Source organism: Lipomyces doorenjongii (genome assembly GCF_038497915.1).
Source record: "Lipomyces doorenjongii strain NRRL Y-27504 unplaced genomic scaffold V1508scaffold_139, whole genome shotgun sequence".
NCBI lineage: Eukaryota > Fungi > Ascomycota > Lipomycetes > Lipomycetales > Lipomycetaceae > Lipomyces > Lipomyces doorenjongii.
Window position 1 is genome coordinate 1 of NW_027118206.1, and position 24,513 is coordinate 24,513.

The window sequence follows — 24,513 nt, forward strand, 5'->3', positions numbered from 1 at the left end:
GTTGATGTTGGCGCGAATAGCTTCATGTAGTATTTTTGTGATGGGCAAATGGGCGGTTCGGTGGTGTGGGCGGTTCGCTAGGGAAGTACGTTATACAATATCCGTACTATTTGTAGAGAGTCGTTACGGAGTTATTGACGCGCGTACTACCCGCGTACTCACAAATACGCGGGTACAGCTAAGATGCAGTATACTAATACGAATCAGGCTAGCGTCATGCGACTAAATATCTACCCCACGGAGGTTTTCAACCCTGAGCCCAGCCGTCACCCAGAATCGTGACAACGCTAAATAATATCATGATGGTGTGTTCCGTCCGCCACTTCAGATCTCGATTTTGATTGGACTTTCTCCTAATGCTTGATTGACCTTCGCCCAGAAATACATCCGTTTGCCACTGCAATTTCTCAATTACTCTATCCTGCTTGACGTTGGGTTCCAAAGTGCCTTTCGAGGTTTTTTATCCTTCCGATACCCAGTGTAACCTTTGGTTACTCCCTGAAGGACTCCTGTACCAAGCACCTTATTCGCGTGACGAGCAGAGCAACGATTTCAATCAACTTCTTATATGAGCCTTTGAGTAATCCGCATCAGAATGGCGAACGACATTCGGCCAATTGCAGAGAACCCTATATCCATGGGAGGGTCGTGGACTCCATATTTCATGCAGGGTTTCTTATTATACGTTCTTCTATGGTCTCTTCTTCGATTCCGGCGACGAGATGCAATGCATATAAAGTTCAATTATACAAAAGCAACATATTCAAAAATGACCAATGTTGAGGCTCAGGCCATCATGTCCTATCTTGCTGAACTCGAATTCCCAAAGATCTTTGTTGCGAGCATTCAATTCGCGTTGTTCAAGGCAATCAAATTTTCCAAACGTGTGGCACATTGTGGATGATGCTAATTTACGTGGAACAGACTTATGGCATCCCTACAATCTCTGAGTTTACTTGTCGCCACAAGGGTATTCTCCACACCTGAGCATGCTTCGAAGAGATATGAACTTGACCGTTCCACTCGTTTACATAACTAATCTGATCGTGTTATTAAAGCTCTTACTCGGATGAACTACATTCACAACCGGTACCAAAAAGCCGGGAAGATTCACAATGATGACTTGTTATATACATTAAGTGTATTTATAACAGAACCCATCTTGTGGGCCGAAAGATATGAATGGAGAAGCATGACCGAAATGGAGATTTGTGCTATCGGTACCTTTGTAAGTGTATAATTCATAGAGCCGCAACTGTCTACTAATTGATCCGAAGTGGAAAAGCATTGGGGACGCTATGGGATCAAATACGACGTCAGCTCTCGAATACTGAGTGGACTGATGGACTGCAGTTCTATGAAGACATCAAGACCTGGGCTCTTGACTATAAATATATGATTCCAGCAAAATCGACCAAGCAAACAGCTGACGAACTGGTGCCTCTTCTCTTATTCTACGTCCGAAACAGTCTCAAGGGCGCAGCTTCCGACGACAACAAGCTCGGACGTGGATTGAAAAGAATGAGTTTATCATCAAAAAGAAGGGCCAAGGTGTCGGTATGATGGTCTCCGATTTTACTGCACATGCCACGGTTCTCTCGATGCAATGGCGAGAGAGTGAGAGTGATTCTTGAACCTGGCAAGAATCGCCTGGGCTATTGGAAGAGTCGTCAAATGTGTGAACAGAACACGCGATTCAGGTATTTGAACAACTCCATCCTGACTGTCTGGCACTGTTCTGTTTTGACCAAAGCAGCAATCATCAGGCCGTTGCTGATGATGCTCTAACTATTGATAAATTTGCCTAAATGATAAACCGCCAAAATCATCAACTGGCCTCAGAACAGGGTCCTATACTGCGACGGATGGCAACACAATAGAATTTTTTATCCTTCAGGCCACGATTTATCCTGATGATCATCTGATGCTTCGAAACGCTGACTTCAGAAAGGTATGAAAACCATTCTACAGGAGCGAGGATTGTGGAAGGACGGGCTTAAATGCAGGTGCAACGCCAAGGTAGCAGACTTGAACTTTCGGGAGAATCCCAATCCGACGTTCTGCGCAACCCACATATTGTCTCAATAACCTGACATTTTGTTGAAGCCATCGAAGTTGGAAGAGGTCTTGCGCAGAACCCCTCATTACTTCGCGATGCACCCCAATTTTTTATCGAGCGGGTGTGGGGGAAGGCGAAGCGGCGCGCGCGACTGACTGTGACTATTCGTACAGCAGTCTGAGGCGGAGAGTTCCAATCATACTAGATACAATTCCGGTGGAGAAGATCAGGAAGTTTGCGAGGAAGGATAATGGGAGCTTCCTTGGTGGTGGAAAGGCGGCCTATATTGTGAAGTCTTACAAGTCGCACCGTCGATTACCCGCAACGATGGACTTCAGCGAATGTAATGAGACAAAACAATACATAAATGAGAAAGAAAATTTTGTTCTTAAGATGTAATTTATTGTGGTTGATTCTGTTAATCACAACGATTTCGTCAATAATGGTAAAACATAACTGTGACATAGACGGCTAAACTGATATTTGTTTATGCCATATAGCCGAGTACCTTATGAGAGACATGCATTGAAAATTATGATAACAATTTAAAGTTTTTTCGGGACGAAACTTTTAGGCACCATACCGAAACACCTCAATGTTCCCTGTGCCCTGTCTGCGGAGTCGCGCATCATTTCTCGGGAGCAGATCACTCGGCCACAGTGGCAAGAAAGAAGCTTAAGCAGCAAGCAAATTGCCTGGTGGATTAGGGCAAGCCCCTCATCTCCGATAACGCAGCCGTATTCCTTTACTCATTGTTTTGTTCTAGGACTCTGGGGTGGAGCAGCAAGAGATTGGCAGAATGCAGTCATCCTTTTACGGAGCAAAAGCGCTGGCTAATTTCTTGGTAGCAGCCACAGTGGTCGTCGCTCTTTTCTTCACTGTGCAATTCCGAGATAAATTGCTGGCTAGTGAAATTGAAATTGAGGACACAGCAGAACACTCCGGAAATTCTACCTATGGACATGACCTGATATCATCAGAAAATTCATATGAATGCATAAATCCATACGCTCAACCTGGATTCATATGGATGGAGACTAGGAATACAATTGACAACACAACTTGGGTGCCATTCTATAACGGATTATTGGATGAACAATTCTCACAACTTTGGGACACAAAGGGCGAGCCAGTGGATAAAATAGTCGACGACACAAGGTATTTTCCAAACAATCTCCCACCAAATGATTTTCTCAAAGTTACGCCAACCCAATGGTTCCAGCTACTGCGCCAGCATAAGAAAGTGAGTGACGCAGTTTCTACTGAGAAGAGGCCCGGCCGAAAGACGGAATCTACCAAAATATTACGAAACTTGGAAAAACAACTGCATTGGCTGCAAAACCGGAGTTTGCTTGTCGTTGGTGATTCAGTGGATGAAACTTTCGTATCCCACTTTTGCACTTCGCTCGCCACGGCTCTGGACTATGAACCAACAAACAGCGCGAACGAGACCTCAATAGTGACATGCAATATCAGAGAATGGAATTTGACCATAACTCACTGGCAGCTTGGTTGTGTGGGCTACAATTGCTCCAGTAGCGACGTGGAAACGCCAGAGTCAATAGACCAGAAATGGGACCGATATTTCATTCCAACATCGGACAGCGTCATAGGACAAAATGGTGTGTCACCAGACCTTGTCATTTTTCAGTTGGGCCTTTGGGCGGAGCAATTCTTTGTCAATCAGTACAGGGAATTCCATAGAAAAGGAATGGATTATTCCCGGACTCTCAATTTTAATGAACTAGTGCTCTATACGAGGCTTCTTCGCCGTACTATTTCCAAACTGCGTAATCTCTACGGATATCAGGTACCAATTTTGTACCGTACTGTCGCGCTCAAAAATACAGCCAACCAAGATATCGCCGCCTTGAATCTCGATAGTGCGGCTAGATACGCATGCCGCGAACTTGATATCGAGATTATGGATTTTGGCTGGATTGTGAGAGGATATTATTCATTTTATAGTGATGACGTGAATATTGGTGAGGGTCCGCTGAGTGCGTTGTGGGCAAATATGGTATTTTGGTACTTATTCAGAAGTCAAGGTGGTGTAGAAGTGCGTGGGGATTTGGTCAGAATGCCCGACATGGATATGACAACTGTCGATGTTTGGAGTATGTGTCATGATACGTTTATGAAGGACTTAAAAATTAGAAGCTAAGTGAACTGGTAACAGATTGCATATACTACTGAGATTACCGTAAATTTGTATACTTCCATAATCTGCAAGAGCAACGAAGTTGTTTTCTGCTTCTGACGAATATTCATTCCTCAATAACATGATAATAAGTACAAGTGAATTGTATAACCCTAGCCCTTCCTTTATTGTGGCGGTGAAGGAGCACATTTTTGAGTTCACACCCAACTCAGAATGCAGCCGCGTCGACCGTGCAGCACGACCCCGACGCCAAGGCAATATTTATTGGGAGGGAGTTGGGGACAAATGATTGATATCCGATATTCAATTGACAAACAGTCTAGTTAATTAAAGAGGTGGAATCTCCAATGCTTCAACGAGTGGTGACTTTGAATGCACGTGTGGGGTTTCGGGTCGTTTTATCAACTATAGTGGTCGCCTTAATCGTTGGTCTCCTGGCCGTGTTTACATATCAGTCTCGGCCTTCTCATAATTCGCCAGTCATAGACCTGCTGGACAAAGAAAGCGCATGCGTGAATCCGTATGCTGAAAATGGATTCGTCTGGTTTCAGGACAAGGATGACGTGACGGATGCCACATGGGTTCCATTCTATGAGGGAATACTCGATCAGGATTACAAGGAAACACGGAATATTGAGCAAATTAAAGCGGAACAACTTTATTCAGAAGGCCCACCTCCGCGTCCAGTATTGGAATTGTCCCCATTTAATTGGATAGAAGCTCTTGCCAGACTTCATACGCTACTGCTGAAAAGCTGGAGAATTGACGGAGATGGATATTGGACATCTTCAGAGACCCCAAATGGCCAGTTGAGTCCCGACGAGCTAAGAGAGCTGAGAGAATATGAAAGTCTATTGTCGTGGATCAAGAATCGACGGATGCTCATGGTCAGCGACTCTATCGATAGATTCCAACTAGCGTTCTTCTGTGATCGCCTGGATCGGCCACCAGTGGTAGGGCCACACGGTCGGCACTCCACGCAATGGTGTCACGTTCCGTACTTGAACTTCACTGTCGTACATTGGCACATTTCTTCGTATGTGACGAATCGACCTTCCTGGTGGTGGGACATCGTGAGGATTGTACCGGTGGAGGAGCGCTGGACGAAATTCTTTCTGCCGACGGTTGATAAACTCATCGGCATGAACGGACGATCCCCAGACTTAATTATTTTGCAATCTGGGCTCTGGGATCAACGTATGTACGCTGCTGCATACAAGGCAGATAATGAAGAAGAAGAACTTGACTATTCACGGCCACTCAACTGGCCCGAACTGAGGTTCTACATGCAGCGTGAGCGGAATCTAATTGCGCTACTCAGGGAACAATTCGGAAATGGTGTTCCAATGGTGTACCGAATGTCAACACTACAAAGAACGAAAGAGCGGAACAGTAATCTGCATGATATTAATCGAGCTGCAAGGTTCGTGGCTCATGAGACTGATGTGGAGATCATGGACTTTGGTAATATGGTCCAGGGCCACGAACATCTTTATTTTGATTTCGTGCATATTGGGCGAGGGCCCCTAAGTACTGTCTGGGCAAACATGTGGCTCGGGTATCTATTCCGAGGTCAAGGAGGTGTTGAAGTTAAAGGCAGGATTCTACAGATGCCTACTGAAGATAAGCAGTATAATGTGTCGGAGAATTGGAATTTCTGTCACGAGAAATTCATGAATGATCATCACAAGTGGGAGAGCCAAACGACAAATAGAAACAGGAATTGATTGTGGTTCACCGTCGCTTTTGTATATAGACGATATCTACTGATAACGGCTCCAAAGACTCCCACGCGGGTCTGAGTTTATGCATTCGAAAATGAGCAAGGGCCAGAAGGAATAAATTACACAGTACAATATAAATTGGCATGTATGTTCCGTCGCGAACTAAACAGAACGGCCGCAACTGGAAGACAGTACACTCTCAAAGACCCTTCCAGAAAGGTACTTGGCAGCCTCCCATTACGCAAAAATGGTAACTTATCCAAGAATTTCGCGTAGTAATAGCGAAATAAGCGTTTCTATTAGACGTTTATTGTCAAGAGCCCTAGCCACTGGCCGCTAAATCTCGCTTCCCTCAAAACTTGGTCCAACTATCCCAATGATACCTTCACGTGAAAGAATACAACTACTTTGCCGTTTCATAATTAACGGCATCGGCATCGGCATCATAGTTGGTGCGTGCGTTTGTTTATCATGTTTTTATTCTCGCATCTCACCTTCCAGTTGGACAAACCAAATGTGGGGCCACCGTGTCGACAGCCCATGCATGATATCGAACTCTAGCATTACTTCGACCATTGAAGACTCATACTGTAGAACATGTGCGAGACTTCACCAAAATGATCGTAGATAATTAAATTCCTAATCCATCGTGCAACTGTTTAAATCCGCGACATATCGCCAAGTTACAGTTATGTGCCGTTGCAATTCCTTCATTGTGAACTTAAAGTCGTATCTCATACTCGCATCCATTGCTTTGTGCCACTTTCCAAAGTCTATATCGCACGGCATTTTTATGTCGAAGGACCTGGCATTTTAAGAATATTAGGTAGCCCTCAAGAGTCTTATTATCGACTACTCACAGTTTGTCTTCTTCGTGGCTCTCGTTAACAATAACACCTCTATATTCCAAAATGACTTTCTTTGTTTCCCTTATAATGCTTGGAGCGGCTCAGTTATTCGCTGCATATCGCCAGAGCAAACCACGACTTACGACTTTGGTGTGAAGTAGTAGCCGTACTTCAGGTGATATGACAGGTAAGGACCAACCATGACCCGGTTTTGAATACCATCTTCTAAATTCGCTTCAATGGCAGTCACGTTCTGCTTATAACTGTCGACGTTTGCTGATTTCGCGACAAGCTCTCGGCCAATACCAATATATGCCAGCAATGAAACAACCAGCAATACCAGACAGAGTCCCACATATACTTGTCGCGAATTCTTCATCCTATACAACAGTCTAGAGTAGCTTAAAAACAGTCTAGAGCAGGTTAACTGTTTGCACTTCAATATTCAGTACTGTATATTATTCAAGATGTCTACAGAATATCTTACCGATTGTCATTCACCTCCCATACCCTTGGCGGTGTAGCATGTGCGTTGCAAAAATTGACAATGGCTGCATACATCCCTGGAGCCGCCGAATTGCGATGCCGGCTCGATCAAAGGCCCTAACCCTGAACGTTATTTGTATGGGGGAAAAGCTACGAGTTTGCTGCCGGCTGGAACTCGTCTTCCGCCGTCGATAGTGAGGAGCACTTACTTTAGCCGGCCTACCAGACCCCGGGGGAAATTTGGTGGTGACGCCCTGAGCCACTAATGGAGGATGCAAGCCTCAGCGCATGACCAACCGCCTTGGTGCTCTCCTGTGCGCCCCCGGAGGACGAACTAGCAACAGCCCCTAATGGCTTTCAAGGACAATCAGCCATGCTCCCATGAATATATATATTGAGGAACACCCATTTGGACAAACAAGAAGACGCGTCGTCGGGACGGATAGCAAGCAAGTGGCCTTGTTCCCCGCCATCGTGGCATCGGTCGCCCTTTTGTGTATGTTTAGACAGGATCTCAGCCTGTTGACCAGCTCCCATCTTGTGTCTGTATACCGTGTCCTCGGCTATGCCGACCCGACTTGGTTCTCGCTTTCAGTTGAGCATCCGCCGTTAGTGTTCTCGCAAGATGATGACAGGCAAAGCGAGGAGCAGCGGGGACAGATGGCCGTACTTATAACCAGACGAGAGGCACAGAAGCCAGCGCGTCGGCTGCGAGTACTTGATGGACACATCCACGACCGCGCAACGTCCGATCTGTGATTCATATACGAATATAATTGAGTCATTTATTGTTTTCGGCGCGAATACGAGCCTTGGCAACCCCCGTCCGAGCGCGATCGTGTTACGTTGAGAATCAGAGTAAAGAGACGCCTTCCAGCAGAAATTATCACATTACACCTGTTGGCAAACTCATGTCTGTCCAATCCGGATCATATTGGTCCTTGTCGTCCTCCTCGTCTTCTCGAAAATTTTGCGCAATACGTTGAATGGCGTCTTTCATTTCTTCTGAAAGATCGTCTTCATTCGCTGCTAGAGGGATCATACTCTTCCGGCACACCATCGTGACTATATTTGCTCGGTGAAGACAAAGAAAAGCGAAATAAGAATAACACAATGATTTAAGGTGGTATACAGGGTGACTTTAGACCAGTGCTACACAGAGTAGGCACCGCGTCTACATTTTGGGATTAACCGCGGTGTGGACTGTAAGAATAGGAATGCTGATATTCAATGATGCCCTGGTTGTGAAGTGCCTGTCCGTTAAACCGCCTTGGAAGAAATGCTATTGATATGTCCAAATCTAAATGACTGAATCTAGTCATCTATCATATATCTTAGTATGTGATTACCACTAATGGCCCCCCTGCTCGTTGGGGCTGGAGTCCGAAATTGGACGGAACACAGTAACCAAGCAGCTGCATTCCCGATTGTCTGCGACGATCGTGATTTACGTTGTAACTCCCTCCTCATAGGCCCAATGTCTTTGATAGATGTTGCCATAGACGGAAAGTAATAATTTTTGATCTTGTGTTGCATCTTTCCATTGTACAGAATCCAGAGGGCCCTCACGATCACTGCTGGTGACGGACTCTGAATAAAGACGCGTTAGTAGGATAACTGTTACCCCGGAAACAGTCTTACGGCGAGTCTGAATACGGCTAGATGGGAATTGTGCAAGTCCAGGTACCAACCTTGCGGAGGGGTTGGAATATAATCCCGTAGTGTTGTTTTGAACGTTGGCAACTTAGGGTATTGCTAGATCGTGCTGTGACCTATACGCCTTAAACGCATGGAAGTTCTACATTTCTGCTAGCGTCCCCTAAACCAACTGCGCTCTTGGTACCATTGTACCATGCTCGCTCGTCCCCATCGCAAGCATCTCACAATTTCTCTTAATTCGTGACATATTAAGTATTTTATATAATTGCTGGGATTATCATGGAATTTAAGACATTGTTGGAGGCTCTCAGGCTAATCTGCATCCTCTTGCCGGATGACTATAACTTTCTGATATATGCCGCTAATACTCAATATGACGGTCGGCGCCTTACGGCAGCACTCTTAAATGAAGGCCGATGTCCTAATTCAATAGCAGACGACTTATGGCATCATATTGTCTTCCTTCGCAATTGAGCCAACAAACTGTCGAAGTTTCTAGTCGCTGATGGTGTATCATGGATTTTTGACATCACCACCTCGTCAGGTAGGATTTCTCCAGTGGAAGGTTTAACATGGCATAATGCGGCTGCGAAGTTCTCGCAATCAAAGGAGCTAATGAGGGCAATGGAGGAGTGGGTAACCAAGATCTTTGAGAATTTTGCTCTGTCCGATAAGGCGATATAACGCAATACAGGCGTCGTCTTTAATATCTTCGTCGGCAACTATCAAGTCACCTCATCCAGGGACTCAAAGGTCAGGTCTCAAGTTAGTACAGGACTTCATATTCCCTTATGGAGGTTCAGCTGATGATCGGATTGCCTAGATACTTGCTAGGGATGGTGTGGCATCACCACTCGGCGGGGCGATAGATCTGCTCCACATGATATACGCCAATCTGCTCCCGATAGGGTTGCCAAACTTGAAGCTGCGCATATTATGATAATTATGCTCTCCAAGTATCCGCTCATGCAAAGCTCTTGTCCGTGTTTGCTGGTACTAACGTGGAGGCGGTTCTGAGAGGAAAGCGTATAAACAGCCCTAGTAACATATTCTGCACAGATCATGACACTCAGTTATTATTCGACGAATTCATTGTTGGGATTCAGTACTTGAATGGACAGTACTGATTATGCAAGGTAGTCCAAGAGGAAGCACAGGGGACAATCAGCCGTTGCCAAGATGGTGAAGAAATTATTTTTGGAACGGGGCCCTGTGGTCATGAAATTGAGTTCCCTGATGGAGAGCTGTTCAACATTCATTTAGCAACTGCCAAGGTCCTTCATGCAAGCGGGGCAGGAGAAGTTATCAGCAAAGTCCTGCAAGACAAAGAGGATTTTAATGATGGGATTGTGGAGGATGGGCCGTCAGCTGCAAGGATATCAGCGTTTGCTCTCAGAATGGCTCTGCAGGAGGTGCAAGCTGCTTCCGACTCAGCTGGGTCGGCTGGGTCGGCGTCCAACTGCGATGATGATAGCAGCGGGAAATAACAGCAAGAGCATGGCAGGGGCGTCCTGAGAGTTTCCACAAGCTCTCAGATAGTTGGTGAGTAATAGACACGAGTCATATTTTACACCAGATGATGGAATAATTTTTCAACCAGTCTCATAGTGTTCTTTGAGCAAGTCATCTAATCTGCTGAAATTTGAGTCTTCTCGTAATAATATAATTTCATACTTGAAGAAATGCAGAAAGTTAGTGTATTGTTATTGAAGCTCAGTTTACTTCAGACGACAACGCGTAGCTCACACGTTCAGCTACAGTACACTTTCTGGATAATTACAGTTGCACCAAATCCCACCAGTCAGGTAGAAAATATCAATGGATCGAAGAGGTCACATAATGGAGAAGCGAATGCGAAGGAACGCGCTCGCAAGGAGTCATGGGAGGAGCACGACAATCTTAATGCGAAAGTCGTACCTGAACGAAATATATTAGAAATATATTAGAAATTGAATCTGACTGCGAGTTTGAAGAACTCGAGGTTCCAGATGAAGAACTAGCTATGATTCAAAGCCTCAACAGTAAGATGGCCGACACATTCGACGCTCTAACTTATTGCAGTAGCGCATCTGAATACTGGTTCCCGTCCTGGAAATTCAAGAACGTCACAATATAGAAGATATACACAGGGAAGGACACCACTTGCATGAAATCAATGTTCGAGTATTTCAAAATACACGATAATGGTAACTTAGAGGCAGTGGCCCTTCCGAAACGAATCTCCAAAGGAAACGATTTCTGAGATTCTGGCGTATCTCAAATAGTCCAACAATCAGAGTCATGAGAAATATCAACCCGAGGTCCTTCTTCGATACTGTCAGACTCTAATTAAGAATGGCAATCAGATGGTGAATGCTTCTCGTGTAATCTCAGACCATACTTTCTTCAGAGGGGAATATATGGCAACAGTCATCCGCACATGGGCAACGCTGTAAAAGAATACACGAATGCTAGCGCCCGAGAGTTGGAGAGGGAAACATTCAAAATTCAGGTATCTCTTAGTCGACGAAGATGTCAAAGTACAATATTTGGCATTTTTTCGAACTCTTCCACCAAATTCCAGAACAGCAACTAAGGACCATTTTCACCAGGTTGGTCGAGCATCAATATGTTTGGCCACAGTGACCAAATATTTAGACAAATAGCGATTTTCATTACAGCACCACGCCCAAGATTTATGATGATGGGATGAAAGAGAAGATGTCGTCGAATATCGCGCAAGCTGGAATAAAATAATGATGGCTCTACGATCCGGGATGAAAGAATTCGAGGGTGAAAATTGCGAGAACGTTATACTGCCAACATAGAAGTCTGATGAGAAAGAGGTTGTGTTAGTCACTCTTGATGAAACCTGTCAACGTGGATAGCAGAGAATGAGTCTATCATTAAAAAGAAGGGCCAAGGAGTTGGTATGATGGTCTCAGATATTTATTGCGCGGCCACGGTTCCCTCAATGCAATAGCAAGAGATCGACGGTGATTCTTGAACCTGGAAAGAATCGACAGGGATATTGGAAGAGTCCCCATATGTACGAACACAAGTTCATCCTGACTGTCTGGCACTGTTCTGTTTCGGGCCGATTACTTGTTGTTCCTAGCTAGAATCACGCTTTCGACAGGATTCTCCGGCCAAGCAATAAAGTTGGACTTCAGCTGCATTTTGATCTTATTTCGGTGAACCCTCGATGGAAAGGCTGTGTCGGCAATTAACTAATAACCATCTTCCGTCTCGTGAATTAGCTTCTGGAATAGTTCATGCGGCACGATAGCATCGTGCATGCTGCCTGGAGCATTAGTCATTGCATAGAGAATGGTACCCACCGGGGAGAATATAAAAATGTTCGATGTGAAGTTAGCATGTACCCACCCATTATAGTATGCATTCTGCATTTCTGCATCCCCAACTGCTTGGACTGGCAAATGCAGCCCATCGACAAAAATAAACCCATTTTCCAGCGTTGGATGCTGATTGCGAATTAAACTTGCATATCTCTGAAGGTCTTCCCCAATTTTGGCCACTCAACCCAGCAGGGCGATCAGACATCTCAACTAATCAGTTTGATACCTCTGAGCGAGAGTGTGGATCCTGGCATATCGAGACCGCCTGAGGATGTGGAGGCCGATCTGGCGCGGATATTGGAGGTGGATTACGAGGAACCACCAGTCTTGATGGCTCAAACGAATCTAATGCTGTGCATCTTTCGGCGGCCACGGGCACAGAACCCGAATCTCTTGAGCCGTCACGAAGATTGGGTCATTCGGCTCGCGACAAAGGGACTGGAAGCGGCCCGTCGGATGGTTGAGACCAACAGTCCCTGGAACCACGCCGCCAACGTCCCATTTCAGGTGGTATGTTTGTTTCTTGCCATCGACAGTAGACCATCCATCCAATTGCTCGGTTATGCGATGAGTACATTGAGGGATGTTAACACCGCATTCGACATGGCTGTCATACGCGTGGCCTCCAACACCGCCTATCTGCTGATCATGCTGCACCAGCGACGTAAGGCAAGCGACGCGGGAGCATTGCAAGATTGCTGGACATGCATACCATCACCCCAGTGCTGATACCGCCGCCTACGACTAATGGCCAGTTCAGCGCCGCGACCGATCAACCACTCCAGCCACCGTCGATTCCGCCAGAAATGTCGTGGATGGAAGATCTCATTGCCGACATGCCCACTCTCCGGGGACTTGACATCTATCAATTTCTATATAATGACCCGTTGTAGCGACACGACGGGTGGCCCTGCTTCAGTAAGATGTGAGACAAGTATGATACCCTTGACAGACTATTCATAACCATATAAGTATTTCTCGCTGAGTGTGCTACCTACCATGGCCCCGACACTAGTAATTTTTTTTGAAGTCATGGAAATTTGTCGATAGCATAGACTAAGATAATCGCGCTTACGACCCACCACCCAGTAATCCTGAACTGAAAATTCAAAACCCCTTCTTGTTTCGTCGTTCTCTCCCCGAATCAAATAACAGACACTCTTGAGTCACCAAAGCCTCTTGGAATGTGTCTCCGCACGGGAAAATAGCGGGATTGTACCGGTCATTTTTGGAAGGGAAATTATACAAAAGTGACTAAAGAGTACTTGCATATGCGGATGGTTCAGGGTTCCCTACGAAGTGTTGGTTCCTTTCAACCCCAAAAGATGACATCCATTACGCTGACAGCATGGTCTGGCAAGTGGCACGCAAGTAAAAGACGACGAGAAGAAGATTAGTAGTGACTGATGGCATTGTCCCTGTAGAAGGTGCCAGCCACCACCATCTACCCATCAAATTCAACATAAATTCTCCTGGTAGGCAGTTGCCGCATCACGACCATGCTCATCCAATAATGAGTGCCTTATAACCTTCTGGCACATGGTTAGTATCAACTACTATCTTATACACTCTAACCCAGGTACTATAGAGTAAGGCCGTAATAGATATCTATAGTTGTATCCTACATGCTGAGCACTGCAAATCCTGGCAGTTCTTCTTGCTGAGTATACTTATCTGTATTCATTATTTTATAAGTTATAGGTAATGATTAGGAGTTAGCGTAGACATAATAATATATTAGAACCACGGCATGATTATTATAATACTAGATCTACCAAATACCATACTGGCTGGCCTATTAGTACTATTCTTTATTAGCCAAAGACTGCTGTTCCAGAAGGACAGGATTAGTTTTTATAATATTCGGGATTAGATGATAGAGAAGGAATTATTACTCAGGATTTGTATTATTAGCCAAAACTACTAGGAGTTAGGATGACCAGTAGAGGATAATATCACCAAGGTAAATGAGGAGAATAATCACCCCGACTCGTACTTCTGGTAGGCAGAGGAGCCATTGGGGGAATGAAATTGGGTCCCGTGGGAGCAGAGTTCGAAGGAGCGTAATGGAGACTCCTAGAACTGGACACCACCATTCTTTTTGTTCTCAGTTATAACAGCGGGCGGAGGCTTCTGCAACTCAGGTTCGGCAATTCTAATACGGGACGTCCTTTTTGCTGGCCCAGTGATTCCACTCTGCGCGACAACTTTTTCATTGCTTTGGGATAATTTCGATCTCATATAAACCCTGGTTGAGATATGGGTATTCCGTGCATCAACTTCGGAACGTGGTTCTCATGAGCAATCCTGAAGATTGGACTTGGGTGCCTTGCCTTGGTAGATACTTCGGAATCACCCCCCGGGGGAGGAGCGGGAAGAGCGGGACGAAGGAGCACAGACCAAGGCGCTCATTAGTTGAGGACATCGCTCGAAAAAGCGAATACCATTTTGACCCACCCACAAACCTTAACAGATGAGTAATGAAAAATAAAACTTGCCAATCAAGTTGTTATTCTAATTTCAGTTAATGATCCTTTCTTCTTCTCTCCCTTAAATTCATTGCGCCGTGACATTCGCTTAACCTTCGCTTTTCCGATTGTGCATCTGCATTCGTCTCCATCTCTGTGTTGGCTTCCGCTTCATTAATCCGACAGTTATGTATCTCCGTGCCGTGCATGAAGAGTCGTCCACCAAGGCTCTTCTTGAATTTATCCATCGCAATCCGTTGGGGCTGTTGACGACCGCCATCCCTTCGTCGCAGTATCCTTTCCTACAGTCGAGTCATATCCCATGGGTTTTGGACGTGATTTCCGAGGATCCTGATGCTAGTGTGAAGGGCCGATTGCGGGGACATATGGCCAAGCAGAATCCCCAGTCAAAGGCCATGATCGAGTTGGTTACGGGTTCACCCTCAACATCACAACTCCAGGAAGATGTGATGGTCTTATTCACTGGACCACACCATCATTATGTGACTCCCAAGTTTTATACAGAAACCAAGCCAAGTACTGCAAAGGTAGTACCGACATGGAACTACGCCGCGGTTCAAGTTTACGGGAAAGCCACAATTTACTACGAGTCATCGTCGCAGCAAACATCTGAATACCTTTCTCAACAGATCCACGACCTCTCTCAGCTCTGCGAGACTTCCATCATGGGTTACACTGGTGAGGCGAACCGAGAGGGTCCTTGGAATGTGTCGGACGCCCCAGATCGGTATATCGAGATGATGAAGAAGAACATCATTGGAATTGAAGTGACCATCGAAAAGATTGGTGGGAAATTCAAGATGAGCCAGGAGATGGGTAAGGGCGATAGGGAGGGTGTCATCGAGGGCTTTAACAGTCTGGATACCGATGTGGGGAAGAGTCTCGCTTGTTTGGTGAAAGAGCGTGGTGAATTGAAAGATGCCGAGGCAGCTAAGGAAAGCAAATAATCGGAATCGTTGCTCGGTTTGCAAAGTATTTGGATTTGGCATTTGGGAGGCGGAGATCAATGACTATGTTACAGTTCATTGTTGAGAGATTTTCTAAGACTTCGGATAAAAGACTTTTATTAGTTAGTTTAGACGTATCGCTATAAAATATTGTTCACATGTATGGACTGGACAGCGTTCGCAGTCGCTGAATCTTCAAATCTTGAGCTTGCGTATCGCCACTTATCACGATATTGCCATCTCGAAGTCAGGAGCATGTCCACAAGAGACATAACCAACTTACCTCCGTACTACGCCTGGACACGGCAGGTACATACTAATGATGCGGTACAGATTGAGAACAACCCAATGCGTACGAAATACGACACGTTCTTGGTAGATCAGATTCAATGTATAGTCTTTACCGCTCAGAGCTTAGTGCCCGACTCTTTAATAAGATACGACGCTAAGAAAATAGAGACAGTAGAATATATCGTGGTCAAGTTTATTGTTCATATCGAGGCTCACAGTTATGACAGGCAGTTTCAGGCACACACATTACTGCAATTCTTATGATGAGAGAGTACTCGATATACCAAATTATATATGTATGCGGTGCTCTTTGACATTTCATTCTGTTTCAACTGTAAAAAATCACTAAGGAGCACTCCACACTCTATGGCTATAGATCCATATATGGCGTCCCCGTAGCCTTTTTCCAAGGCGCTCCAATTTCTCTACATTCTCACGTGCGAAGTCACACGAGTCGGAGCAAAAACGAAGAGCTGTCATAGGTCCGCGGAGATGTCGTTCATACCAGTCCATCTGCTTGATCTAAGGCTCTATACGAGTAAACATCTGTCTGGCAATCAATGTGGACATTGTGCTTATACCTCCCCCTTCAGATGACCCTGAAGACTTCTTGTGTTGAAATAACAAGTATATCACGAGAAGTGGATAGTGATATCTAACATGCGTAAGGCTAAGTTAAGTTCACGATAGTTTCCTTTTTGTTGGGTGTTTTACGAACGTGTAAGAAGACCTTATCAGGCGCTCCGGGAATATCATCAGCAATCCACAGTCTCTATTAGTTAATCCTACTGTAAATTCACTATATTATTTATTGTAAAACGCAATCGGGGTAAGGTTCTAACCCTCCTCCCTGGTCTTTTTCGACCGGATAGATGTGTTGTGTTGAAGAGCCACATTGTTGACTTGACTCAGCTCTCTTCTTATTCTTATGGAGAACTCGTGGTATTGATTCGGCTGTATCTTTAATCCCAGAGCAGTTGCTTGGGTCTAAGATACCAAGGAATATGAGAATTCCGTGCGTTGATGTCTGTGCTGTCGAGAGTGAAACATTCGGCTGTTCGTCACCCACAAATAGCCGCCACTAAAAGGTGTGTAAGCCGTCTTTCAACGATGTCTGTCGACTTGAGTTTTACGAGGTAACGGCATCCATAAACGGAGAATGCACAGCTTGACGTCGGCCGCCGGTTTTCTTCCTAGTTTCATGAAGTTCTTTCATCATGATCAGGCTCCTCCATTCTTCGATTCATCAAATCTTAGCATGGGGACTTTGGTATGAGAGGACCCGGAATTCAGGGAAGAGAAGCCTGGTTATTGGGATTTAAGCCAATTGATAGGACATGTGTAACCCTTTAGACTTTTGGGACTCCGAAAAGTGGGCGAAAAATTAAAAAAAAGAGAAATAAGGAAAGGAAATAAAAGAGAAGATTCAAACACAGTGGCTGAAGTAATGACTATTATTGATCGGCCCGCAATATCCGTTCCGTCCCGTCCCGCGCTCAGACTTGTTCTGAATGACGCCACATATGTCATTGTGGCCTGGGTGGTCTCCGATCTGCAACTTTATTGCCTCAACAACTTCTCCCGGAATGGCATCACTTTGGTAGAAGATTTTCGGTGCATCCATTGGTTAGAGGATTCCGCAGATGCTACCGAAAGCACTTGGAGCAGCGGGACTTCGGTGTAAAATCCTAGGGATCCTGGTCGCCGCTAGCTAAGCCAACTTAGCGAAGGGATAGCAAAGCTTAGTCCTCCATCATGAACCGGTGTGCCAATATCATAAAGCGCCATCTCCCCACCTGGCCGAAGAAATTCCAGATCCAAACATAAATAAAGCACATACAATGTCGTCCGTGAACGACGATTTCGAGGTGGACCCTGCGCTGTCTAGCCCAAGCAGCCATCCACCTTCCCCTATGAATGATTCATACTATGGATTGGACGCGATGGAGCTGGCTCAAATCAGCACGAATCGTCTGCAGCAGAAACTGACAGTCGGGTCATCTGATGACCAAAGCGTGATGTTCTGTGTTTGTTTGGAGCAGTATCGTTCTACGTCTTTCTACGTAATCTGAGGTGTTAATTTACGTAATATTTACTGTGAAGTACGCAGAAACGCCTTTTTATATGTCGTCATGCAGGTACACTACTAACTATCTGGTGAGGTTAATATTTATTTACCATTTGTTCTTTGAAGCTGGACCTTTGCGTTTACGAACGCAAACTTAGTGTTAGTTGTCAAATTTATGCTGCGCAGTCGCGCCAGTGAGTATTTCTTTAATCTAGACAGTTAATCATGTATAGTGTACTGAGCCAATGCCGCGACTAGATACATAATAATCACAATCTTAGGAACGCTACCGCCTTCGTCGTCGCCAGCCAAAATGCTCTCTAACGATCACTCCAGCCGCTACCTGGAACAAATGACCGAAAATGTAATGACCACCACGCATTCGTGCAGTCTGACTCATCTTCTCAACTAATATGCATTCGCATAATCGGGCATTAAGAATGAATGCGTCCTTGGCGAGCAGCTATCTTAGCTTCTTTGTCAAAAACTCGTCAATGTGAATCAAACATCGAACTGGGAAAGTGACCTTGCCGCTGTGACAAAGATACAACATCGCAGACGCCGCCGAAAGCGACAATCCTACGACGTAAAAATGAGTACAAGTAAAACCAAGCGGTTTGAGGATGGCATCACACACAGATTCAATTAACGAATACTTTGGACGTAGAGCACATTCAACAGGCGTGATTGGTTCGAGAGTTTTGACGTACTGGAGGAGATATCGGAGTCCCGGCACAAATCATGAGAACAGGACGGAAGAAGTTAGGGCGTACAAGCTCAGTTGGATGAGAAATGACAGGACATGCATTATGCTATCAATTTGTGGGGATGGCTATAAGAAGATCATAATGAACGATATTATATATGAAGTTAGTTCTAAAATATGTAGGAATGCATGGGTTTAAGGGTCGTTCGTGATTCAGGGGTTGATGAGCCCTAATGAGCCGCCTTCCACTGCCGGTAACTAGACTGGAAATATTTTTCCTCGAAATTTTCTCCAACTTGACTTCCTTACATTTAAGTTAGGCTCTAATGCCATGATTGTTGAGCTCCCGACTCATTTGGATATCTTAATGGGACTTAAATTGAGTCAAAGCGTATAGTGTATATCGAGCTACTTACGACATGTAAGCCGTGGCACAACCTAAGATGATTTCTGCCCTTCCAAGAATCCAGTGCCAAGCCACCTGAGTATCATTTATGGAAATAGGCTCGTTATCAAGAGACCGCCAGGCACTGGTAGTACTGAGTGGCTGTCCGGAGATTTTCAATCTACTCTTGAGTGGAATGGTGTGTTGTTCTGTGCGGCAATGAAATGGTATCTGTATGGATAGCTAGCGTTGACGGACAACAGGAATATCCCTGCGCTACTCAGAAGTTCGCTTTTCACACCAGCAAGCCTCTGACATCCAGTTTGACGATAGCGACGCGTCGTTTTTCTTTACATTCTTTCGGAAAGCGTACTTTGTATACCTCCACTTCATTAAAGGGCTGCGCCTGCTTCAAACTTTCGATGTAATCCACTCTCTAAATCAACAATACCAGGAATTGAAACTCCAAATTAAATACATGCCATAAAGTAAATCAGTTTCTCATTAATCTTAATAAGCCTGCGGATTGCCTACTGCATAGTCATGAACTTGTTCCATCACGTTTGATTGTGGGTCGTCATCCACTGCCCTATGAATTAGTAATCCTACATGACACAAAAGCAACCACCTCATTATCGAGATAATGCACCAACTCATCTGTGCCCATAGACGGCATGTTTTGCTGCTGCTGTACACCATCAGTCGCCATAGGTATCATAATGTGAGGTGTGGGAAGCGAATTCATAGGAGGCGGCAGAGGCAGATTTTGTTGTTCACACGACGGCCCGCGCGCAGTATCGTACTATCCAGCAATGCCATGACACCTCTCGTATTGCGCAGCTCAGGGTCATCACACGGACCTCGCCTTGCATGCGACCTCGGGGACTGAATTTTAGACAACGGGACTTGTTGTCCTTGTTGTGGCTGCTGATGCTGCATCGCGAATCGCATCCAGTTTATCCTTGCTATGTAGCTTCCAGAGCTGAAACATGGTCGTAGACACGCAAATGGGAAAATCGTTATCTTTAATCGACGATTTTTGCAGGATCGCACTGGCACTGGCGAAATCGGAAGTAACATCAAGAGTCTCGCATAATGAAAAAATTTTAATTTCATGATAATATAGGCCGCAAGGACGATACCCAACTCGACGTACGTTGGCAGATAGAGTAGCTTCGAATATTTACCATCTGGTATTATGCTCATCCAAAGTCTCCGTGAAAGCTTTCATCTGGATCGCAGATTGATATGCTAACGTCAGACCATCCAAATTTGACTCAAGATCTTCATCTAGAAACGCGTACGCGGTATAACTGAGTTCTCGTGACGAGAATTAATAATTGCAAATGTCGGATGTCTGTCCCAAACCGAGTTCGATTTCATCAAGTTCATTAGCTAGAACCATAATAAAGGTCCGGCGCGTCTGTGGGTCTACGTTTCGGCTGATGTCACGCGTGTCTTGATTAAGAAGTGGACCATCCTGTCGCAGAATTTGGCGAGCTCGACCTGAACTTTCAAATCCTGTGGCATGGAAATAAACCCTTCCCGGCGATATGAATTGTTAACGGTCCAGTCGTACATAGAGAAAGTTGGATATCCAAGTGCCATAGAGAGATGTTGCGAAACAATATTGCAGGTAACCCAAGTCTTCACCTGTCTGAAAGCATAGGACTGACGTTGACACGACCGAAATCCTGTGTCTTACCGGGGCAGTGAAGGCCGAGCTTCACAGCGTTATTGAACCGAGGACCCAGAATCATTGCAATGCAAAGGATATTGCCCTAGTCCAGCTCCAACGGCAGTCATATCCAAAGCGTCTATATCTTCAAAAGTCATTCTCTAAAATCTTACACAAAGGAGCGAGCCTTGTTAGTTTCTGCCGACGTCTCGCCGGGTTAGGCTGACTCAATCCGCCACATCCGCTTGCTCAAAGACACCTGTCATGGTGGAACTAGAGCCTTTCCGTTCGCGGCTGATCCCTTGTTCCACTCGGATAGGATGTGCGGCTCCGCAGACCACGTGGTGATGAACCCTGCCTGTGTTGACTTATTGCGGGGTCGTATCACATACCAACCATGCCTCGAAAATCAAATCCATAAAAGAGTCACCAGACCCTTCTCAGGGCAGAATTACGTCACATATGTGACAACAATCTGATTCATGCAACCCTCTTGTTACTTGATTAAGCTTCCCTTTCCAACCGCTGACTCTATGTTTCAACGTTCTCTCCTTTCATTTAACTTGTTTCCATCCCGTTCCCGCGCTAAATTTCATTTCCTTTGAAAGGCGAAAGAAATGGCATCGTTTATCTGGAGTGGCATGAGCAATGGCGGTTATTTTGACGGTTATTCATTGGGAAGTGGCTCGTACGGATTGAATGTTAAAGGCTATGTGGCCGAAGCTGGAACTCAGGTTATTTTGTATCCCTGGTGCGGAGGTCGGGACAATGAGCTCTGGACCATGGATAGTGAAGGACATATCGTCAGCCAACTGAATGATCAGCTCGTTATTGGTCTCGACAGCTCTGATCCCCCTTGCGCTGTCCTATGCGAGTTGTCCGATGACGATCCTACCCAACAATGGACGATGGTGAATGGAATGATCCAGAACAGTTCGACCAAAGCGGCGATGACTGCGACTACTGGCCAACTCTCTACTGGCTGGAATGTTGTGGTCGTTGACGGCCCGCCAGATGGTGAGACACCTGACAATCAATACTGGCAATTTGCTCCCTTCTTCTCCGCGCCGTCGGCTACTGTTCCCCAGTGGAGTATTATCCAGAGTGCACTCAGCAGCGACAGAACAAATCTAGTACTCGATCTGCAAAATAGCACCGCGTCATCGGCCACGCAGGTCGTGATCGTCGAGCAAGTCCCTGGCTCGGGAACGCAAAAGTGGATGATTATTCCCGATGGACGCGTCCTCAACTATAGAGGGGAACAACTTGTGCTGGGGCTTGGTGGTCCCCTCGGCAACGGTACCAACTACGTCAATGTTCAAACACAGGGCATGCCAGCAATTGACGATGAATTGTGGGTTCCACAACCCGACGGGCATTACCAAAACTCTGGCACGGGCCGTTATCTTACCGTTTCAGGCAACCAACCTACGCCGGGTTCCTATCTGGTCACCTCCGATCTCGGCCAAGGACTCTCCGGTCAACTCTTTTCGACGCTGCCCCCCAATGCCCTTGGCTCCATTCTGACCGCTGGTCCACAGCCCTTTCCAGAATTCCACGCTAGTTCAGATCAACTGGCTGCCTACAGCTACATCAATCAGCAATTGGTCACCAGTGGTGACTTCCTAGGTGACCTTCGGGCAACGTACATAAATACGGACCTCACTGCCAACTATAGCGATTGGGTCACCCAGATCCGCGAATTGTCTTGCCCTGGAACGATATCCTTGGATGATTGGACCCAGGTATCAAATCAATTGCAGGCAGAACTTCAGGCTGTATCTGCTGTGCAGACTTTGTTTACCAATTATTCCACATATCATAGTGAAGAATTCACTGGTCAGCTTGCACTGGTCCAGGGCCTGATCGCCAATGCCGGAAATACAAACGATGGACCTCGCATAGGAGGCGTTGTGCTTGCGGTCATATCTGGCGTTCTTTACACGGTACTTGAGGCCATACCAGGCGGTGGCGCGGCAGTGAATGCATTTGCTGTTTTGGGAAACATCGTGCAGGCCGGTATCAACATCGGTGTCGCTGTTCAAGGAGCTGGGCAGATTTCAGCCGATCCATTCCAGGCCGAGGTCGGCGAGCTTTGGACCACGTTAAACACTCAATTTAACAATCTTCTAGCTGCCACCGCCGCTATGGAGACGGCCATTCTGTCTGACTGGGGCAAGCTTTCCATGACGTTTACGTTAATCAACTCCACAGGGCCTGACTCATTGGCATGGCCACCTGATCTGACACCCCAACTTGTAACGGCATCTACACCAGGATTTACAGTCTCGATCATGCAAATGCTGATGCCAGCCAAGTATCAGATTTACAGCTGGATACAAAACAACGCTAACGAGTTCAGCGGCGTTTCTCCTCTGGTACAAAGAATTGAATCAAACGGAGATGGCTCCTATACTCATTACTGGATCGCCGCAGCCGCTGACTGGAGCGATTATCCAATTGATGATGCCATGAATGCCTGCTTCGCGGCAGGTGACGATGGGTGGGATTTTTTTCATTCAGCTAATGGATGGACGTTCGCCCAGGTCTATTGTAATTACCAACCCGACTGCAGCGATTATCTGAGCGTGACCGTGTCCAATCAGACATACAATCCCCTCAATATTGTCCTGACTATGGTTGAAGGTGAATATAGAGGCAACGCTAACCCAACGGTGTATTCCTATATGAGTAGCAGCCTGCTTGGGTATTACTATGATGGGCTTTCCATGCAAGTCGATATCTACGATCCGAATGTTTCGTCAGACAGTGCAGTTGCTTCCTTTGTCGCGCATCAGCATAATTCTGTATTTGAGGGCGCTGACTGCTGGGTTGATTCTCAAAACCAGAATTCCGGCTATTCCTTGGGTCTTCCGGTCTGTAACATCGGGTCGTTCCAAGATAGTAGTGGAGCCATACAGGTAACGGTCTTTTGTAATCCGTCATCGAGCTAAATGGTCACTGGCCCCATTTCGCCCGTGAATAACTGACTTATGTCACTATGATATACATAGTTGCAATTCGTATTGCTATAGCAAGACATGCCTTAAGACATGCCCTATCGGTGTGAATTTCGTTGAGGTCTTTGAGAGCAGTAGATCAATATAAAGTTGCGCTGCCTCCTGTCGTTGAGAATCTTCAGAAATGGGGTATTGGTTCATTTTTGAACATATCGATCCGGGCTAGTGGAACCAGCTCGCCAAATTTCAATCCAGGCCACACTCATCTCCCCAGTCCACCTGTATCCTCTGTAGAAAATGGGACCGTAATAGCCGTGTGACGTGTACCATCCCATCGGTTCATCCGCGCTCTGTTTCATAGTAGCCGTCTCTGCTCGCACATCTTCGATGTCATTATACTCAGATTTAGGATTTTTGAACCGTGGCGATTCGTTAATGCATACCAATATACAGACTCTAACATGATGGCCATTGATCCACATATCTTTCGTGTCACAAAGGGACTTATAGCTCTGACTGAGCCCAACCTCACGCTGAGCCTGTATACGAAGGCGTAGGGCTCTTGAAATCCCACTGAATTCATTTCTCTACCGTTGATTAGTAATACTATGTCGAATATTCGATTCGACGGTCGAAGAATGCTTCGAATAATATTCGATATTTGTATCCTCCGCCGGGGGATTGGCCGATATCGTATTCGACGCCGATAATCGG

At 45.8% G+C, this 24,513-nt stretch overlaps 12 protein-coding genes across 12 annotated transcripts; 7 read left to right on the forward strand and 5 right to left on the reverse strand.

Annotated features, from left to right (window-relative positions):
• Window positions 1-439: 439 nt before the first annotated feature.
• Window positions 440-1,085, forward strand: V1508DRAFT_52683 (uncharacterized protein). The gene is made up of 2 exons (XM_066942950.1): window positions 440-865; window positions 925-1,085. The coding sequence occupies exons 1-2, from the start codon at window positions 596-598 to the stop codon at window positions 985-987; spliced, it is 333 nt and encodes a 110-aa protein (XP_066792359.1). The 5' UTR covers window positions 440-595; the 3' UTR covers window positions 988-1,085.
• Window positions 1,086-2,649: 1,564 nt separating this feature from the next.
• Window positions 2,650-4,320, forward strand: V1508DRAFT_428008 (uncharacterized protein). Its single transcript, XM_066941751.1, has one exon. The coding sequence runs from the start codon at window positions 2,859-2,861 to the stop codon at window positions 4,221-4,223; it is 1,365 nt and encodes a 454-aa protein (XP_066792360.1). The 5' UTR covers window positions 2,650-2,858; the 3' UTR covers window positions 4,224-4,320.
• Window positions 4,321-4,455: 135 nt separating this feature from the next.
• Window positions 4,456-6,194, forward strand: V1508DRAFT_428010 (uncharacterized protein). The gene has a single exon (XM_066941752.1). It carries the CDS (start codon window positions 4,568-4,570, stop codon window positions 5,945-5,947), a length of 1,380 nt encoding a protein of 459 aa, XP_066792361.1. The 5' UTR covers window positions 4,456-4,567; the 3' UTR covers window positions 5,948-6,194.
• Window positions 6,195-6,583: 389 nt separating this feature from the next.
• On the reverse strand, window positions 6,584-7,353 carry V1508DRAFT_435773 (uncharacterized protein; the record flags this gene model as incomplete). The annotated part of the gene is made up of 4 exons (XM_066942078.1): window positions 6,584-6,749; window positions 6,805-6,882; window positions 6,936-7,172; window positions 7,280-7,353. The coding sequence occupies 4 exons, from the start codon at window positions 7,351-7,353 to the stop codon at window positions 6,584-6,586; spliced, it is 555 nt and encodes a 184-aa protein (XP_066792362.1).
• Window positions 7,354-8,100: 747 nt separating this feature from the next.
• On the reverse strand, window positions 8,101-8,465 carry V1508DRAFT_52703 (uncharacterized protein). Its single transcript, XM_066942951.1, has one exon. It carries the CDS (start codon window positions 8,336-8,338, stop codon window positions 8,165-8,167), a length of 174 nt encoding a protein of 57 aa, XP_066792363.1. The 5' UTR covers window positions 8,339-8,465; the 3' UTR covers window positions 8,101-8,164.
• Window positions 8,466-10,106: 1,641 nt separating this feature from the next.
• V1508DRAFT_361963 (uncharacterized protein) lies at window positions 10,107-10,424 on the forward strand (the record flags this gene model as incomplete). Its single annotated transcript, XM_066937213.1, has 1 exon — window positions 10,107-10,424. A coding segment is annotated over one exon (318 nt), but the record flags the coding sequence as incomplete, so codon positions are not given.
• A 932-nt stretch (window positions 10,425-11,356) lies between these two features.
• V1508DRAFT_400847 (uncharacterized protein) lies at window positions 11,357-13,168 on the forward strand (the record flags this gene model as incomplete). The annotated part of the gene is made up of 3 exons (XM_066938372.1): window positions 11,357-11,428; window positions 12,435-12,939; window positions 12,999-13,168. 3 exons carry the CDS (start codon window positions 11,357-11,359, stop codon window positions 13,166-13,168), a joined length of 747 nt encoding a protein of 248 aa, XP_066792365.1.
• Window positions 13,169-14,723: 1,555 nt separating this feature from the next.
• Window positions 14,724-15,792, forward strand: V1508DRAFT_52829 (putative FMN-binding domain-containing protein). The gene has a single exon (XM_066942952.1). The coding sequence runs from the start codon at window positions 14,932-14,934 to the stop codon at window positions 15,709-15,711; it is 780 nt and encodes a 259-aa protein (XP_066792366.1). The 5' UTR covers window positions 14,724-14,931; the 3' UTR covers window positions 15,712-15,792.
• A 3,879-nt stretch (window positions 15,793-19,671) lies between these two features.
• Window positions 19,672-19,870, reverse strand: V1508DRAFT_400850 (uncharacterized protein; the record flags this gene model as incomplete). Its single annotated transcript, XM_066938373.1, has 2 exons — window positions 19,672-19,745; window positions 19,771-19,870. The coding sequence occupies 2 exons, from the start codon at window positions 19,868-19,870 to the stop codon at window positions 19,672-19,674; spliced, it is 174 nt and encodes a 57-aa protein (XP_066792367.1).
• V1508DRAFT_52906 (uncharacterized protein) lies at window positions 19,747-20,480 on the reverse strand. The gene has a single exon (XM_066942953.1). It carries the CDS (start codon window positions 20,365-20,367, stop codon window positions 19,903-19,905), a length of 465 nt encoding a protein of 154 aa, XP_066792368.1. The 5' UTR covers window positions 20,368-20,480; the 3' UTR covers window positions 19,747-19,902.
• A 744-nt stretch (window positions 20,481-21,224) lies between these two features.
• On the forward strand, window positions 21,225-23,970 carry V1508DRAFT_428033 (uncharacterized protein). The gene has a single exon (XM_066941753.1). The coding sequence runs from the start codon at window positions 21,457-21,459 to the stop codon at window positions 23,791-23,793; it is 2,337 nt and encodes a 778-aa protein (XP_066792369.1). The 5' UTR covers window positions 21,225-21,456; the 3' UTR covers window positions 23,794-23,970.
• A 26-nt stretch (window positions 23,971-23,996) lies between these two features.
• Window positions 23,997-24,329, reverse strand: V1508DRAFT_361962 (uncharacterized protein; the record flags this gene model as incomplete). Its single annotated transcript, XM_066937212.1, has 1 exon — window positions 23,997-24,329. A coding segment is annotated over one exon (333 nt), but the record flags the coding sequence as incomplete, so codon positions are not given.
• Between the last annotated feature and the right edge of the window lie 184 nt (window positions 24,330-24,513).